The sequence below is a fragment of the Zalophus californianus genome, chromosome 3, assembly GCF_009762305.2.
Source record: "Zalophus californianus isolate mZalCal1 chromosome 3, mZalCal1.pri.v2, whole genome shotgun sequence".
Lineage (NCBI taxonomy): Eukaryota > Metazoa > Chordata > Mammalia > Carnivora > Otariidae > Zalophus > Zalophus californianus.
In genome coordinates this window covers 151,723,460-151,742,512 of record NC_045597.1, presented here as the reverse complement: position 1 = coordinate 151,742,512, position 19,053 = coordinate 151,723,460, and the positions used below count along the sequence as shown (strand labels likewise).

The 19,053-nt window shown below is 36.8% G+C and overlaps 1 protein-coding gene across 3 annotated transcripts in view; it reads right to left on the bottom strand.

The window, feature by feature from the left end:
• The window catches only part of NAB1 (NGFI-A binding protein 1), a 47,628-nt gene that overhangs the window by 18,525 nt on the left and 10,050 nt on the right, over positions 1-19,053 (bottom strand). For all 3 annotated transcript variants that reach the window (XM_027588932.1, XM_027588931.1, XM_027588933.1), the window contains exons 2-4: positions 17,453-18,290; positions 2,436-2,569; positions 410-461 (exon numbers count right to left, since the gene is read on the bottom strand). In XM_027588932.1, the coding sequence (XP_027444733.1) occupies positions 410-461; positions 2,436-2,569; positions 17,453-18,271 (1,005 nt within the window). In that variant the 5' untranslated portion in view covers positions 18,272-18,290. The remainder of the gene's footprint in view (positions 1-409; positions 462-2,435; positions 2,570-17,452; positions 18,291-19,053) is intronic.

The window sequence follows — 19,053 nt, the reverse complement described above, 5'->3', positions numbered from 1 at the left end:
TATACGCAAACAATGAATCATGGAACACTATATCAAAAACTAATGATGTAATATATGGTGATTAACGTAACATAATAAAATAAATTTTAAAAAAATAAATGTATTTGATGACTTATACATGAGATTATAAAAAAAATAATTTAACCAGGAGAGTTTTAAATCTGTAAGAAACACCTATTGACAAATCAACCTGTGATAAACTGACTGGACATCAAGTTCATTATTGTTGTTTCCTTCTAAGAATTTCTTTAGTATTCTAGTTCAAATTAGATGCTTCAAAGCAACAAAATTCTATATTGTCTTAAAGATTCCACAATCCATTCACATTTTTCATTTGTTTATGGAACATCCTTTTTTTCAGTGTGAACTAGCAAATATTATTAGCATAAGAAAACATGCATAATCTTACCTCCACTTTAATTCTCTTCGGGGATAATTCATCTCTTTCTCCACATTTTGACCTGAATGGAATGGGAAAGAGAAAAACTTGAGAAGGTAACAAATTTTATTCTAAAGACATCTCAATCTATAAACTTCCACCAAAACATATACCCTTGAAACCCTTACACCAGAAATAAGACATTCATAATGAACACTGATATAACAAAAAAGACTTTTCATCATTTCTAAATTAATATTAGGGAAATATGCAGACGCAATTATATTATACATTTTAAAAGGCCACTACCTAAGAACTTCCCCACAAAATAAGTAATCAATAAACATGTAATAATCATCACATAATGAAAAAGGAAAAAAAAAAATCAAGGAGGATTGTATTGCATGGTATCTTTTTATGGATCAGTATGGTATCTTTTTATAAGCAACCAGTCGGTTTAAAAATTTAACTTAAAAAGTTAAATATATTTTTAACTTTTTAAAGGCACCCCTATTTAGGGGCAGCTGGGTGGCTCAGTTGTTAAGCGTCTGCCTTCGGCTCAGGTCACGATCCCAGGACACTGGGATCGAGCCCCGTGTCAGGCTCCCTGCTATGTGGGAAGCCTGCTTCTCCCTCTCCCACTCCCCCTGCTTGTGTTCCCACTCTCGCTGTGTCTGTCTCTGTCAAATAAATAAATAGAATCTTAAAAAAAAAAAAAGGCAGCCCTATTTAAAAATATATTTAACTTAAAAAGTATATAAATGTAAACACCACAAGAAACAGCTAAAAACTGTTGAAAGCAGTTGCCTCTGGGGTGTGGTATTCAGAAGGGGGCAGGGGTGGGGCAGGCAAACTGCTGAGTTTTCAGTATAAGCCCTGTGCACTATAGAATTCCTTAAATCCTGTGCATGTATTACTTTGATTAAATTACTTAAATAAAGCAGTCCGAAAATTTTGTGTAATACAGTGAAAAAAAATCACTACATCAGCTCTCGATTATCCAACTTAAAAAAAATCTTATAAATAATTCTATAATATTCTTAGCCTGTTCATTTAGTCCACATAATTTTACTTTGTGTCAGTTTGTAAATATGTGGGCTCTTGAGGCAAGGTAGCAAAGGAAGTTGCTATGAGTTAGGGGACATAATGACAGTAAATGCCTCAACAGTGGCTTTTCAAACCTGAATAGGCACAAGAGTAATCTGGGCCACTTGTGAAAATTTGGATTCCAAGACTCCATCCCCCGAAACTGTACTTATTAGGGCCAGGGAGGGTACTCAGGATGTGGTTTTTCAACACACATTCAATTACTCTAACGCCAGGGGTCATGCTCATCTACTCAGAGAAGCAGCGGCACACAACTGATGGTGAACTGGAAATCAGGGTCCACGGGGAACAAGTGACTAAAACTGAAATAGTACTATGCCATCTTGCTTAGGATATAAGTGAAGATGAGATGAATAATAATAGATGTGTTTATATTAAATTTTAAAACCACCACTGCTTTTCAACATGTGTTTTACTTCAAATATTCCATATTCCACTTTCATATTTCAAACACATGTCCATATTCCATATAGTCTGGTATCTTCCAATTTTCCCTTAAATACTGGCCAATGGAGTCTTTTCATCTAGTCAACTAATCTCATTAGACTGCAAACACCTTGCAAAAGGAACCACTTTGCTTCCTCCAAGAGTTCAACAAGTTCATATAGTTAGTGGGTATACAAGTAAGTCTATACATGCTGACTAACTAAATCTCATCATCACACTCAAAACCAAAGCATCTGTGTGAGAAGAATGTCTAAAACCACTACCAGAACAATGCTACAGTGCTAGGGAACTGTCTTTCAAGAGAAAGACAAAAGAGAATTAAAACAACAAAAACCACATTAGCAATGTTTTGAAAAGTCACTTCAACTCTTTAATTTTATAGAACCACAATCACATCACACTTCTACTTTTTGAAAAATGCTTATATTCTATCAGTGGGTAGTGTTTTAAGTTCTACTTCTATCAAGCAATGCAAAATCCTGTCAATTAGTTACACACTTACTTGGTGGTTCTGTAGGTGTATTTGTAGGTGACTTCTCGAGAAATCTGCCTAGCCAGAGCAAACAGTTCATCTCTTCTTGTCAGCAGGGCATTATCCTTCACACAGAGCTGAGCAGCCGCTTCATTAACAGTGAGCTGTGTATCCAAAACAAAGTTTAAAAATTATAAACATCTTTATTTCATCAATAAGAAAAATGTTTCACTTAAGGATATAAAAATGTCACATCACTATATAATGAGATCATAGTTTATAAAAATCAGGATGGGTTCTTCTTTATTCCTTATTAGTCCTAAGGCCTAATTTCAGAAGAAAATCACATCACCTGCCATCCCTCAGAACTCAAATTAATCAAAATAGTCACCTTGGTTTTACGTATTTATATGCTTAATTTATTTTTGTTTAGGCATGAGTTTATAGAAAATAAGCAAAATAAAGTAAAAAATGTTCTGTATCTCATTTTTATGAAAAGCCAAGAATTTGATATGATTTGTTGATAATATTTCCCTAACTAAAAGTGAGTATACATGCTCTGAAAGATTTTTTTTTAATGTGAACGGGTATCAAAATTCTTAGGAAGGAATAAAAATTTGATGATTTGAGTTAAATATTTATCAAATTACTTAGTAAAAAAACAGAGTTGTCACAGATTAGGGCCATAAAGGAAATCACTAATTGGAATTGGAATCACTAATTCTCTAAAATTCACCTAATTCCACTCTTTAATCTGTTAAATAATGCCAATACAGAGTTGCTACTTGACAAAACACCTTGTACTGAAATTTAAAATAGCAAATAATATCCTAAATTCAAAATCTGTAATTGTTTAATAAATCAGAAAAGGTTTTTTCACATAATTTTGCCAATTTAAATAGATGTAGGGAATTGCCAAGTGGTACATCAAACTTTTTTAAAAAGCAAGAAACACTCATTGCAGACATGACTGACAGCAAAGAGAATGGGATGTGATGGCAGACAGATCTGAGGTGAGTCCTGCTCCATCACTTACCATCTGTGTGACTCTGGGCATGCAAAAACTTCTCAGAGCCTCAGTGTTCTCAGAGGCAAAAACAGGATAATCAAAATGGGAACTACCTCAAGGGACTAACAAGAAATAAATGAGACACACCTGGCACAAAGTTGTTCTTAGTATTAGTTCTTGTTTTCCTTTCATAAAAAAGCAGGTCTTTACTTCCTCCCTACCCGGGCATCCCATTTTGTTCACAAAAATGTTATGTATTTAGAATTTTCAAAAATACGGAGAAGCAATAGAAGAAATTCAACCTTCTGTCTATTAATGCAATGCAGAATGGTTGCAATGCAGAATGCAAACCTTCCATCTATTAATATTTTCTTTATTTTTTAAGATTTTATTTATTTATTCATGAGAGACGGGGAGGTGGGGGGGGCGGGCAGAGGAAGAAGGAAAAGCACAGAGCAGGGAGCCCGATGCGGGGCTCGATCCCAGGACCCAGGGATCATAACCTGAGCTGAAGGCAGACGCTTAACCAACTGAGTCACCCAGGCACCCCATCTATTAATATTTTAATACATATTACTCTAATATCTGTGTACATACAAACATGTACATGAATATAGATTTGTAATCACCTTTTTTCACTTATGTGTGCTGTATTTTTTGCTTTTACCATGCGTTAAGGCAGAAACTTGGCTTGTTTACATGAGCATCTGGCATGGGTTGGATATTCAATAAATATTTGTTGACTGATAAATGAGTTTAAATATTCTTTACGGTATCATTTTTACTACCTAGACATATAATATTCCATTGTAGGAAAGAGCAATGTATTATTTAAATCAACCTCACTCTGAACATTAAACTACCCCCACTTTTTCATGTATTACAAAGTAAGCTGCAAGGAACGTTCTTAACTGTGTATCTTTGCACACATATTCAATTATTTTCTTGGAATAAACTCGTAAGAATAAACTTGTTAGGGTCACAGAATATACTAAATTTTAAAAGATTTATGTATTTCACCAAATTACTCTCCAGGAAAATTGCTCCAAATCATAACACTACAAACAATTATATGAAAATCCATTATCCACAATCAACCAACACTGGGTTATTTTATTTGAAAAGCTTTACCAATTTGATGTATTTTCCATATCATTTGGTTATAATTTACATTTCTTTGACTATAAAACTGAACCTTTTTCTTATACTTTTATTTTATTTATTTATTTTTTTAAAGATTTTATTTATTTATTTCAGAGAGAGAGGGAACACAAACAGGGGAGTGGGAGAGGGAGAAGCAGGCTCCCTGCTGAGCAGGGAGCCCGTTGCGGGGCTCGATCCCAGGATCCTGGGATCATGACCTGAGCCGAAGGCAGACGCTTAGCGATTGAGCCACCCAGGCGCCCCTCTTATACTTTTAAATTATTTTAAAATTTGCTTGCTCATGGCAGTTGCCTGTTTCTTCTATTGCACTATTTTGTTTCTTATGGACTTTAGGAATTCTTTATGGGTTAAGAGCATTAACTCTTCATATGCAGTGGCTTTTCTTTTTCATAGTTTATTATTAGCCTTATGGTTTTTGTCTTGGGTGCAGAGAAAGTCCCTTTCTCACCCTAATAATACACGAATGTTTTCCTGCAATTTAGCCTAATAGTTTTATTTTTTCCACTTAACTACTGAAACCATTTAGAATGTGTTATGGTGTATGATATAAATCATATATCTAACATCCCCCTCCCCAGATTTCTACCTGTAATTTACATGGTCTAATTCTCAAATAATTTTGCTATGGACAAGGTTATAATAAACCCAGGCCTCCTATTTTAAACCTACAGCTGAATATGAGAGCATAATAGGAACAATGTATTTTCGGTCTTCTCCCCTTTTCAGCAAAGCAGTAGCTACAATGACCTTGAAGACCTTCTCAAACCCCTCTTTATGTAGCCCTTTCTTTCTTGTACTCATACCCTTAATTAGTACAGAGAACTTCTGATTGTCGGTAAGGTATTTTAACTGACATTTCAGAGGTACCACCTTATGCACAACCACAGAAAATAACCTTTCAACATAAACTGAAAACAGTGTTCTAGTATTCCATCATCCTACCAGAAACCAAAAACACAAACATAACACATATTGTTACTGAATTCAGGCTTCAAGAGATCAAAAAGTAGACTGAGCTCTCCAAGCCCTTAGGGAGACTTCCGGTATTAAAACTGAGGCTGCAGGGGCGCCTGGGTGGCTCAGTCAGTTAAGCGTCTGCCTTGAGCTCGGGGCATGATCCCAGGGTCTTGGGATCGAGCCCCAAGTTGGGCTCCCTGCTCAGCGGGGAGCCTGCTTCTCCCTCTCCTCCCCATCTGTGCTCTCTCTCGCTATGTCTGTCTGTCTCTATCTCTCTCAAATAAACAAAATCTTTAAAAAATAAAATAAAAATAAAACTGAGGCTGCAGAAATAACTACAGCTTATCCCAAGTTGTAATAAGAAGCTGACTCTTAAGGGTTCCCCCTCAAAAATGTATTTTCTGTCAGTGTTTTCTGTATTTTATGCCCCAAATTGTTAATAATTAAGTATTATGATGTATTTTTTAAAATTATACAAATACTCTAATATAGTAGTCACTGCAGTACCATACTAGCTTTTTAAAAATTTTAAGTTTCTAGGGGCACCTGGCTGGCTCAGTTGGTGGAGCATGTGACTCTTGATCCCAGGGTCATGAGTCCCACATTGGGTTGTGGGAGCCTACTTAAAGTTAAAAAAAAAAAGAAAGAAAAAAGAAGTAAAAATTCTAAGTTTCTAGTTTTTTCTAGCATCATGCCCAGTGTGGAGCTCAAGGTGGGGCTTGAACTCACGACCCTGAGATAAGACCTGAGCTGAGATCAAGAGTCAGATATTTAACCAACTGAGCCACCCAGGTGCCCCTAAGTTTCTAGTTTTGTTAAAAATGTAAAATAGATATTCTAATTGGTTTACTTCCTCCAATTCCTCTTTTTTGTGGCTAAAAATACCAAAATTCCATTCATATTTTTATGTTAAATATTTCTTAAAGTTAGCTTTCTATCATTTCTAACTAGACTTAAAGTTTTCTTTACTGGTAGTTAAAATTATAGCCTTCAACAATCAAATGATTGTGACTTTCTTTCCATTTGGTATTGTTAGCATAAAAATACCATGAGAATGCTGTGTGATAGGGAGGCTCAAAAGGCAATCAAGGCTTTCATGTCCAGCACAGGGAGGGAATGATTGGCCTCCTCATAGAAAACAACTAAAAATGTTGGATAAAAATGGGAGGAGAAATACATCTTAAATCAATAAACCAGCAAGACAACAGTAAGGACTATTCTGTTCGGGCTAAAATAAATGAAGACAGTATCTCAAAGGGAGTAAGTTGAGGACAGTTGCTAAACCAAATGACCCTAAGCTTCACAACCTCATAGGGTTGATTAGTGTGGGGAGAGAATAGGAGGAAAAACCCAGGATCTAAAGGTGAGGAGTCTGAGATCCCTCCCTCCACAAAGCTGAAATCCCAAACCACTACACACCCACTGGTACCCTGAATTAGAAATACACCTGTACTCCCAGGAGAATGCAAGGGAAATTACCTGTCTTGAACCCCGTTACTGAGTAGGAGAAAACAGAAGATACTCCCTTGAGATTTCATAAACCCCCAAATGAGCCCTCACATGATTTTCAGCCCTAATTCACACAATGTGGGCTGAGAATTTTTTTCACACGGTTCTAGAGTTGTGTTGTGCAGAAAACAGGTGCCTGGTAGAAGCAAAAGCAAGTAACCTCTAGAAGAATCAATTTTCTTCCTAGGCCTCAAAACATTCCCACAGTTCCAAGAATTAGGAGTTATAGACAGAAATCAGAAAACATCCAAAGAAATAACATCAAAAGTAAAAACCAGCAGGAATGACAGCAGAATAAGACCCTCAAAGACTTGAGAAAAATAAAAAGAGTTGAAAATATGACTAAAGAATAATACAGTAAAAAAAACACCAAGAACTGAGAAATCAGAAGGAGAGAAAAAATTGGGGTAGAGGCAAACATTTCAAAAAAACAACAGTTAGATAATATTGACTTGTAAACACAACAATGAAAACCAAAAGCCAAGGAAATATCTTCAATACTAAGGGAAGTTAACTGACAATATAGAATTTGATAGCCAGAATAAACAGCAATTAAGAATGAGGGCAAAATCGGGGCGCCTGGGTGGCTCAGTTGGTTAAGCGACTGCCTTCGGCTCAGGTCATGATCCTGGAGTCCTGGGATTGAGTCCCACATCGGGCTCCCTGCTCAGTGGGGAGTCTGCTTCTCCCTCTGACCCTCTTCCCTCTCATGTGCTCTCTCTCTCTCTCATTCTCACTCTCTCAAAATAAATAATAAATAAATCTTAAAAAAAAAAAAAAGAATGAGGGCAAAATAAAGAGGTTTTCCAGTGGGTTGCGGTAGGACAGAATCTGCCATCAGTAGGCCTCCGTTAAGAAAATTCTACATGATGTACTTCAGGCTAAAGGAACTAAGTCCAGATAGTAAATCAGATCTAAAGAGAGGGAGGGACAGAAATACAAAATAAATAAGGGAAATAAATTCAAAATATTGGTCATTTTAAAAAATGTAAATAGGCCAAATGTTCCAGTTAAAAGACAAAATTTGCCTAGGTTTTTTTTTTTTAATTCAACTATTGGTATTTTTAAGAGATGTATGTAAAACACGGATTCAGAAAAACTGAAAGTAAAAGAATGGTAAAAAGATGTAACAAAGCAATTACTAACAAAAAGAAAACACATGTACTTACATTATTATCAAACAAAACAGGCTTTTAAAGCAAAATGGGTTATTAAAGATTAATAGTTACTGCAAAATTCAAAGAGAAACAGACAACTCCACAATCACTGTAGTTGATTTTCACACACAAAAAAGCTTTAGAATAAGCTTGTTAAAATAGACACAGAACGCTCTACCTGCAGAAACACATAAAAGACACTGACCACGTACTAAGCCATAACTAAAATCTCAACAAATTTCAATTTATGCAAACCATGTGCTCTGACCACAATGTAATTCACTTAAAAATCATTAGAAAAATAATTAAGGGGGTGCCTGGGTGGCTGAGTGGTTAAGCGTCTGTCCTGGGATCAAGCCTGGCATCGGGCTCCCTGCTCTGCGGGAAGCCTTCTTCTCCCTCTCCCACTGCCCCTGCTTGTGTTCCCTCTCTCACTGTCTCTCTGTCAAATAAACAAATAAAATCTTTAAAAAAAAAAAAGAAAGAAAAATAATTAAGGAACAGCCCTCATATTTGGAAATGAAAAGACACTTCAAATAATCCATGGGTAAGAAATCATAAATAAAAAGAGAAGTAATGGGGGGGGAACTTCATACCAAAACTTTGGGAATTTACACCAAATCAGTATATAGTGAGAATTTATAGCCTTAATTGCTTACATTAGAAAAGAAGAACAGCTATGAACTAATGAACGATAATGCAGGACTAACGTGCCAGGCAAGCCTTTTCCACTTGCACGGGTAAATCTGGCATCCATTCCCAGAAGCAGAATTACTGACTCAAGGGTGTGCAGCACGCTTACACTGGCAGCAGCGAGTGGGAGAGGGTCCCTGTCCTCACTGACTCACCACCTGGAGGCTATTTCTTTTTTTATCATTAATGAACTAATAGGCATCCAATTTAATTTAGAAAGGAACAATAAAGAACCATAAGAAAGTATAAGTGAACACACACATACACACAGCACAACTAAGAACATCAACTAAGAATATCAACTAAGCCAAAAGTTCCTCCTTCAAAAAAGATCAGGAGTTGGAAAGCTTTTTCTGTAAAAGAGCAGATGGTAAAGATTTTAGGCTTAACAGGCCAAATAGTCTTTGTTACAACTACTCAACTCTGAAGTTATAGCTCAAAAGCAGCCACAGACAATACATAAACAAACTGGCCTGGCTGTGTTCTAATAAAAATTTATTGCAAAATCAGGAGGTGGGCCACATTTGGCCCACATGCTGTAGTTTGCACACCCCTGAAAAGATGAATAAAAATGGACAAACCTCTGGCAAAACTGATCAGGGAAAAAAAGAGACAACTGGGGGCGCCCGGGTGGCTCAGTTGGTTAAGCTTGGACTCTTGGTTTTGGCTCAGATCATGATCTCACAGGTTGTGGGAAGGAGCCGCACTTGAACATTCTCTCCCTCTGTCCCTCCCCCCACTCATGCGTACACACTCTCTCAAATAAACAAATCTTAAAAAAAAAAGATATAAATGGACAAACAATATTAGGTCTTAAAAAGTATAAACAACTTTATGATAATAAGTTTGAAAATTTAGATGAAATGGACATATTTAGAAAAATGTAACTTACCAAGATGACCCCAAAACAGACTACCCCGATAGTCCTATAATCCATTTTTTAAAATGATAAAAAAAACCCACAACATTTCTTTTCAAGTATTTGATGCTGAAATCTAAGCATTCTAAGACTTTAGAATAAAGCATCATAACTTACTATTAATGTGTTCAGGTCTATGGGGTTCCCAGATTCAACAGTCCTCCCCTCTCAAAACTAAGACGGCTGGACACCTCTGAAAGCTTCAGCCTTGACTTCTCAACACTACAAGGAAAACTGACCTAAATGTGGCATATTCTACGGGCCTAGGTCCTTATAGTAACACACGCACTTCAGTTCCTGTAGAATTTCCAGGAGGTCTACAACTTACCCACTGACTCTACATCCTCCTCTTCCCATCTTTGAGTTCTGGAACTCTTTGATTAGAAGTTGCTATTGGACAAATACTCTATAATGCCAAGCTGCCTACTTGCTTGTATTTCTGAGTATTACAAGCTCCTACATTCTCAACTGCCTTGCTATTCTCAACTTCCAGTTTCTCTCTCCTCATCCATTCACTGATTTAAGATCTGACACACACACTGCTTGTCTAGCTTACCACGTAATACATCTCTGGAGAGATGAAACATTCTGCCTGCCTGGACATCTTTCTAATACTTCAGGGGCTTGTCCCTTGCCACTCACACTATCTTCATGGTCTGACTCCTATAAACCAGGCCATATCTAGCCAGGTACTAAGACCATCGCTGATTCTTTAGCTTTAAGGAAAAAAACAGTGTTTATTATAACAATGATTAATTTCATAATTTTTTACTGCCTGATATACAGTACATTTGAAAACAAGTATAAAAATGCATACAAGAAAAAGAATTTTATATACTTTCATTTTTTAATTTTTTTTTAAGATTTTATTTGAGAGAGAGAGAGAATGAGAGCTAGAGAGCACGAGAGGGAAGAGGGTCAGAGGGGGAAGCAGACTCCCTGCTGAGCAGGGAGCCCGATGTGGGACTTGATCCCGGGACTCCAGGATCATGACCTGAGCCGAAGGCAGTCGCTTAACCAACTGAGCCACCCAGGAGCCCCAAGAATTTTATATACTTTTAGAGTTGAAAAAATGTTTTCAGGTGTAGATAACTTTTTGATTTTCATCCACTTATGACCTATGTATTTTGATTTTCATCCACTTATGACCTAGGCCTTGAAAGATGAAAGAACAGTGTCCACAGGGTGTAATATGAAGAAAACTCTCAAATACTAACAGTGCCTTAACAATGAGTCATATATTTCCTTATTTGGAAACTGAAGACAAACCAGTATTGTTCTTTAATGTTAGGAATTTAGAAAAACTCAAATATCTTTCACTCATTTTAAACAGTCAAGTGAGAAAATGTGAAATTATCATACCTAGAAGTACACTTAATGTAGTACCTCTTTTCTTTTAATTCTCTCCAGATTTCATAATTTCCACCAAGCTGCTGAATGGTTACTAGTTTGAAGGAAGCGTCCTGATTCATAAACATCTATCTTAAACTGTATTTTTGGACCAGATTCACATACTTGAGTTACAAATAACAAGTGGTCTAAGTTTCAAAAATACAAGCCACATATTCTAAAGCCCCCACCCCCACATCTCAGCCTACTAGCATTCATTTTGAGTGTTCTCTTATTTTGGGAAACTCATGATAATCTCATTACCTAAATACCATCTGTACCTATTTATCCAAAGAAGCAAAGAACCCTTTAGCAAAAGCCAAGTGTGAAATAATTTTTCTATTTTTTAAAAGTAGGTTAGGACTTAAAAAAGAAAAAAAGTGAGGTTGATTTGGTTTATTAAAGTCATCTCTTTAACATACTTTCACTTTGATAAAAATACTGACTCAACTTTGTGTGCCATTTTAAAAATTATATTAAAACTAGATTAAAGCATGAAACTAAAATTGGCAACATGTTTTGCCCTTGTTTTCTATTAATGACAACCATAATAGCCTTTTGGTAGATTCCTCCATTAATGCATGGGTAATGAAAGCATCAAAGTGTGTCTGAATTATAATTCTAAGTGTGTTTTCTAGATGGATTCCTAAGTTCTCGTGAGTCACTGTATGGCAACAATACATATGACAATTGCAAAAGGATATGCCCAAAATAGATCAAATCACAGATTCTCTGTTACTTAAAACATTTTGCAAACCAATTTCCTTATTTTAAGCTCCAGTATGCATTCACATCTAAAAGCATTTATTTAAAAAGATAATAGTGAAATTGCTGAAAACAAGATTAATATACAAAAATCAGCCAGTGACAGTAATTTTTTAAAAAGTGGAAAAAAATTTCATTTACAATTATATCCCTTTTAAATCTTATATATTTGCATATTCTCTATTAAACAAAAGCTTAAATATATAGAACAGACATTTAATATGTATATATACATACTACGTAGTTTTTTTTTGTTTTTTGTTTTGTTTAATAAAGATTTTTAATTTATTTGACAGAGAGAGAGAGAGAGAGAGAGAGAGAGAGAGAGAGGGAATACAAGCAGGGGGAGTAAGAGAGGGAGAAGCAGGCTTCCCGCGGAGCAGGGAGCCCGATGTGGGGCTCGATCCCAAGACCCTGGGATCATGACCTGAGCCAAAGGCAGACATTTTAACGACTGAGCCACCCAGGCACCCCTATACTACATAGGTTTTGACCTAACAAGAAATGTACAAAACCTATGTGATATGTGAATAAAGAACTATAAAATTACTGAGGAATATAAAAGATCTAAATATGTAAATATATATGCTATACTACTATATGGGAGTTTTTGTTATTATAAATGTCAGTTTTTCCCAAATTAATCCATACCTTTAATGAATTTGTAATAAAAATACCAATAAAGATTTTTGAGAAATTTAATAAATGCATTACAAATTTCATTTGGGGGTGCCTGGTGGCTCAGTAGGTTGGGCATCTGACTTTGGCTCAGGTCATGATCTTAGGCTCCTGGGTTCAAGGCCCGCGTCCAGCTCCCTTTACCCTCTTCTGCCCCTCCCTTGCTCATGCTCTCTCTCTCTTTCTCAAATAAATAAACATCTTTTAATAAATAAATAAAAATAAAAATTTCATTTGGAAGGAGAAATGCATGAAGAAGCCACAAAAAAAAAAATAGAAGCTACAAAACAAGACTATTGAAGGAACACTTGCTTTTCCAGGTATCAAAATATATTACTTAGCTACAGTAATTAAAGGAACTCTATACCAGTAGGGGAATAGAGAATTAGACTAATGAAATCATACAGGATAAGATCAATAAATATTACTACATAAAATTAAACTTCCACATGGTAAATGAGTCTGAAAGGTCAAAGGACAAATGATAATCCGGGAAAATGTTCACAACATGAGACAAAAGGTTAATATCCTTAAAATATAAAAAGTTCTAACCAATCAAATTTTTTAGAGGTAAGAAAAACAAATCAAAATATTAAACAATTAAACATGAAATAATTAAACATTAAACAAATTAAACATTAAACAAATTAAAACATTAAACAATTAAAACATTAAAACAAATGATAAGAACATAAAATTGGATGTCTGTTATAAAAAGATACTCATCCTCACTAAAGAAAGTAAATTTGAGCAATGAAAATTTTTCACCTGTTAGACTGACAAAGATTAAAAAGAATGATAAATGCAGTATTAGCAAGAGTGTGGAGAAATGGACACTTGCATGTGATAATGGAATTATAGACGTTGCAGTTTTAGAAGGCAATTTAGCAGTATCTACTAAAATATTAAATCTATATTCTTTGATCCCATAATTTTACATGTTGGAATCTATTCTATAGAAAAACATGCCCAAGTCTGTCTGTCAAGGAGTATGTATTCATATACCACAATATGTAGTATCAAAAAAATAGAAGCATCCTAAATGACACCAAATGAATGGTTCAGATAAATAAATAATGATACATTCACATTATGGAATACAATGAAACCTCAAAATAAAAAAGGTAACTCTAGGTGTATTCACTTGGAAAGATACCTAATAGTATACTGTACGGTGAGTATAGTGTTATAAGTTTTTTTTTTTTAAAGGGAATTCAGAGGATAGTGTGCCAAATATCCCTTATTTGTATACATAAAGAAAACTATCTGAAAGTTTACAGGTTCAATTACTTTACATCCTTTTGTAATAACTGAGTATTTTTGCAATAAGTATATAGTCTTCTCTGTGTTAAAGTACAAGTCTGAGGGGAAAAATCTAATGTTTCCTACATGGAATACTACATTCAAATGAACATTTTATTTCTTCCACAGGATAAATGCTATAAAAAATTTAGCAATAAAATAGCCTTTTTAGGCATCCGAATCAGCAAAGAAGTAGTCAAACTCTCACTGTTTGCAGATGATAGGATACTTTATGTGGAAAACCCAAAAGACTCCACCCCAAAACTGTAAGAACTCATACAGGAATTCAGTAAAGTGGCAGGATATAAAATCAATGCACAGAAATCAGTGGCATTCCTATACACCAACAACACAGAAGAGAGAAAAATGAAGGAGTCGATCCCATTTACAATTGCACCCAAAACCATAAGATACCTAGGAATAAATCTAACCAAAGAAGCAAAGAATCTGTACTCAGAAAACTATAAAATACTCATGAAAGAAATTGAGGAAGACACAAAGAAATGGAAAAACGTTCCATGCTCATGGATTGGAAGAACAAAATTGTGAAGATGTCAATGCTACCTAGAACAATCTACACATTTAATGCAATCCCTATCAAAATACCATCCACTTTTTTCAAAGAAATGGAACAAATAATCCTAAAATTTGTATGGAACCAGAAGAGACCCCGAATAGCCAGAGGAATGTTGAAAAAGAAAAGCAAAGCTGGTGGAATCACAATTCCAGACTTCCAGCTCTATTACAAAGCTGTCATCATCAAGACAGTATGGTACTGGCACAAAAACACATAGATCAATGGAACAGAAAAGAGAGCCGAGAAATGGACCCTCAACTCTATGGTCAACTCATCTTCGACAAAGCAGGAAAGAATGTCCAATGGAAAAAAGACAAGTCTCTTCAACAAATGGTGTTGGGAAAATTGGACAGCCACGTGCAGAAGAAGGAAACTGGACCATTTCCTTACACCACACACAAAAACAGACTCAAAATGGATGAAAGACCTAAATGTGAGACAGGAATCCATCAAAATCCTAGAGGAGAACACAGGCAGCAACCTCTTGCACCTCAGCCGCAGCAACTTCTTCCTAGAAACATCGCCAAAGGCAAGGGAAGCAAAGGCAAAAATGAACTACTGGGACTTCATCCAGATAAAAAGCTTTTGCACAGCAAAGGACCCCGTCAACAAAACCAAAAGACAACCAACAGAATGGAAGAAGATATTTGCAAATGATTTATCAGATAAAGGGCTAGTATCCAAAATCTATAAAGAACTTATCAAACTCAACACCAAAGAACAAGGAATCCAATCAACAAATGGGCAGAAGACACGAACAGACATTTTTCCGAAGAAGACATCCAAATGGCCAACAGACACATGAAAAAGTGCTCACCATCACTCGGCATCAGGGAAATCCAAATCAAAACCTCAATGAGATACCACCTCACACCCGTCAGAACGGCTAAAATTAACAAGTCAGGAAACGACAGATGTTGGTGAGGATGCAGAGAAAGGGGAACCCTCCTACACTGTTGGTGGGAATGCAAGCTGGTACAGCCACTCTGGAAAACAGTATGGAGGTTCCTCAAAAAGTTGAAAATAGAGCTACCCCACGACCTAGCAATTGCACTACTGGGTAGTTACCCCAAAGATACAAATATAGTGATCCAAAGGGGTATGTGCACCCCAATGTTTATAGCAGCAATGTCCACAATAGCCAAACTATGGAAAGGGCCTAGATGTCCCTCAAGAGATGAATGGATAAAGATGTGGTGTGTATACACACACACACACACACACACACACACACACACACACACACACACACACACACACGAATATTATGCAACCATCAGAAAAAAAAACAACAAAATCTTGCCATTTGCAACAATGTTGATCTAGAGGGTATTATGCTAAGCGAAATACGTCAATCAGAGAAAGACAAGTATCATATGATCTCACTGATATGAGGAATTCTTAATCTCAGGAAACAAACTCAGGGCTGCTGGAGGGGTGGGGGGTGTGGGAGATGGGGTGGCTGGGTGATGGACATTGGGGAGGGTACGTGCTATGGTGAGCACTGTGAATTGTGTAAGACTGATGAATCACAGACCTGTACCCCTGAAACAAGTAATACATTATATTAAAAAAAAAAGAAAGAAAGATAGTAGGAAGGGAAAAATGAAGGGGGATAAATCAGAGAGGGAGACAAACCATGAGAGACTCTGAACTCCGGGAAACAAACTGAGGGTTACAGAAGGGAGGGGGGTGGGGGGATGGGTTAGCCTGGTGATGGGTATTAAAGAGGGCACGTACTGCATGGAGCACTGGGTGTTATACGCAAACAATGAATCATGGAACACTACATCAAAGACTAATGATGTAATGTATGGTGACTAACATAATAAAATTTTAAAAAGTAAATAAAATAAAATAGCCTTTTTAACTTTGAAAATGCATTTATTTGCCAAGCATGTATAGGGGTGTTAGACTCTGAGGATATAAAAATGAATGAGACATTATCTCTGTCTTGAAGAAAACCGAAGTATACTGTGAGGGACAGACTATTCTACAAATAAGTACAATAAAGTGTTGAAGTTACTATGACAGTAGTGTATGTAGGGGTAAAAATGGAAAGGAAAGGGAAGGTCATTCTACTTGTGGGAAAACATATCAGAACAGACTTAAGCTTATACTTGAGCTCCATCATAAAAATCACGCACTGACCAGATGGACTAGAAGAAAAAGGGAATACATACAAAAGAGATATGTATGCATTCTTCTACTCAAGGAGAGTATTTCTGGATAGAGGGCTACAAATATACAATGATGAGAATTTTAATGCCAAATGTCAAACCAAAACAATTTCAAACCCATAATAATACTTACAACATTCATCTAATTTTTTGTCTATGCTAGCTGAAAATTACTTTTGAGTTCTGGTCATTTTCTTACACTTTTTTTTTCTAAAATCTACAAAAATGCTATCTATTGATCTATCTATTTATTTAAAAGACGGAGGGGAGGGGCAGAGACATCTTAAGCAGGGCCTGGAGCCCTATGCAGGGCTTGATCTCACGACTCTGATATCATCACCTGAGCTGAAATCAAGAGTCAGATGCTTAACCGACTGAGCCATGCAGGAACCCCAAATGCCCTTTAAATGAATGGTTATATTGAAAATTCTATTTTATTTCTTAATTAAAAAACAAAGGCTGCCTTTAAGTACAAAGACTTTATGCTTTCACTGCTTAAATTCTGACACTTTTCCAAAAGTCACCCTACACTGTAGCTCCAATGCGCAGCACGTTTGAGTTCAACACAAAACACCCTAACACAATATATATGGTCTATTTTCAAGAACGAGTTAATATTTTGCTAACACCTAAAGGCGTTTAATAGTGTTTTCAGGGAGCGCATCTCCTTTGCTGCAAAATATTTCCAAACTTATCTCTAAGAAGCAAAACACACCACATATATACAAAGAAAAACATGGGCTTTTACCTCATGAAGCGTGAGATGTTTCCCATCCTTTCTCTTTGAGTCAAACCTGCCATATATTGCACTGTATTTTCGAATTTCCTCCTCTTTGTGTGGATCATCATCACTCATCTCAAAGATGTGACCGATCATTTTGGCCAACTTCTTGTTGGTTTTTAGCAGCTCTTTCACTTCATGCAAGTCACTTTTCGGCAGCGTGGGGGCCATCCGCTCCACACACTCGGCCACAGAGAGCGCGGCGGCGGCATCCAGCGCCTCACTGCTTTCTCTCGGGGAAGCCGGGGAGCCAAGGTCGGCTGGAGAGAGGCTGTGCTCGCTCTCGGTGGCATGGTGGCCTTGCCAGAGTCTGGACTCACCGATACCCTGCAGCACTAAGCTCCCCACCACATCTGATTTCCCCTGTCCCAGGCTCTGCACACAGGTGGTGGCAGCGCACTTGGGGATTTTTAAATGAGGTTCCCGGGCATTGCTATTCCTTTCGTAACTGCTGCAGGATATTCCCAGCCACGTTGGTGACCCCTCTGGTAACTTATAGATTGGTATGCTACTGACAGGTAGGGAAGTCAGTGGCTGATTGAAAAGGCCAGGGTTTGTAACCCAGTCTCTCAAAGCCTTCTGTAGCCTTCGAACATGAAGGGGTTTGCTTGCCATGCCCACAAGTGCCATGATTTCCAAGAATTCCTCTTCTCCGGCTTCACAGAGTTGCTGCACATCATCGCCACCTTGTTGAATAAAGGCATCAAAGTAAGAAAGCAGATTGGCTTTTTGTAATATTCTATACAGCTGCAACTCCCCCAGGGTCCTGGGTAAGGCCGCGGCCATTACTGTGGATGGACTTAACCTGCAAGATGAAGAGAGGAAACACTCATCACACTTGCTCCAAAATTCTTTAACCTACTTGTCAGACACTACAGGATTCACAAATGCAGTATGGGAAGAACAAAAACAAGGACCAAACAGAGCAAAGCAGCTGTAAGGAAGCATTGCCCCTCCACAAAAGTTATCTCATTTTCTTCTTCTACCAATCCTAGTGGTCAGTATAATTGTTACCATTTCAAAGTGAAAAATATAAAGAATGTAAGTAATTTGCCTGAAATCTCACTAGTTAAGCTGAAGTCTAAGGACTCAAACCAAGGCTCTCACAGGGCCCTACATCCCATATTTTTGACTATTCACTTTACTGCTTGCTTCCACGGTATGGAAGGTGAAACGAAGAATAATCAAACTCAGAAGGAGGTAATAAGTATTTTATGCTACCATCTGCTGAATACTTATTTTGCATCAGACAACATGATAAACACTTTACATCTACAGATGGCCCCCAACTTACAGGTTCGACTTAACGCTTTTTCAACTTTATGATGGTGTGAAAGCCACATGCATTGAGTAGAAACCATACCATTTTGAACTGTGATCTTCTCCTGGGCTAGTGATACTCGTAATGCCAGGTAACAAGAGTGAGCCAAAGCTCCCAGTCAGCCTCACAATCAAGGATAACCACCGATGTGCTTACAATCATTCCGTACCCATACCAAACGTTGTTTTTCACTTTCAGAACAGTATTCGATAAATTACATGGGATATTCAATACTTTACTATAAAAT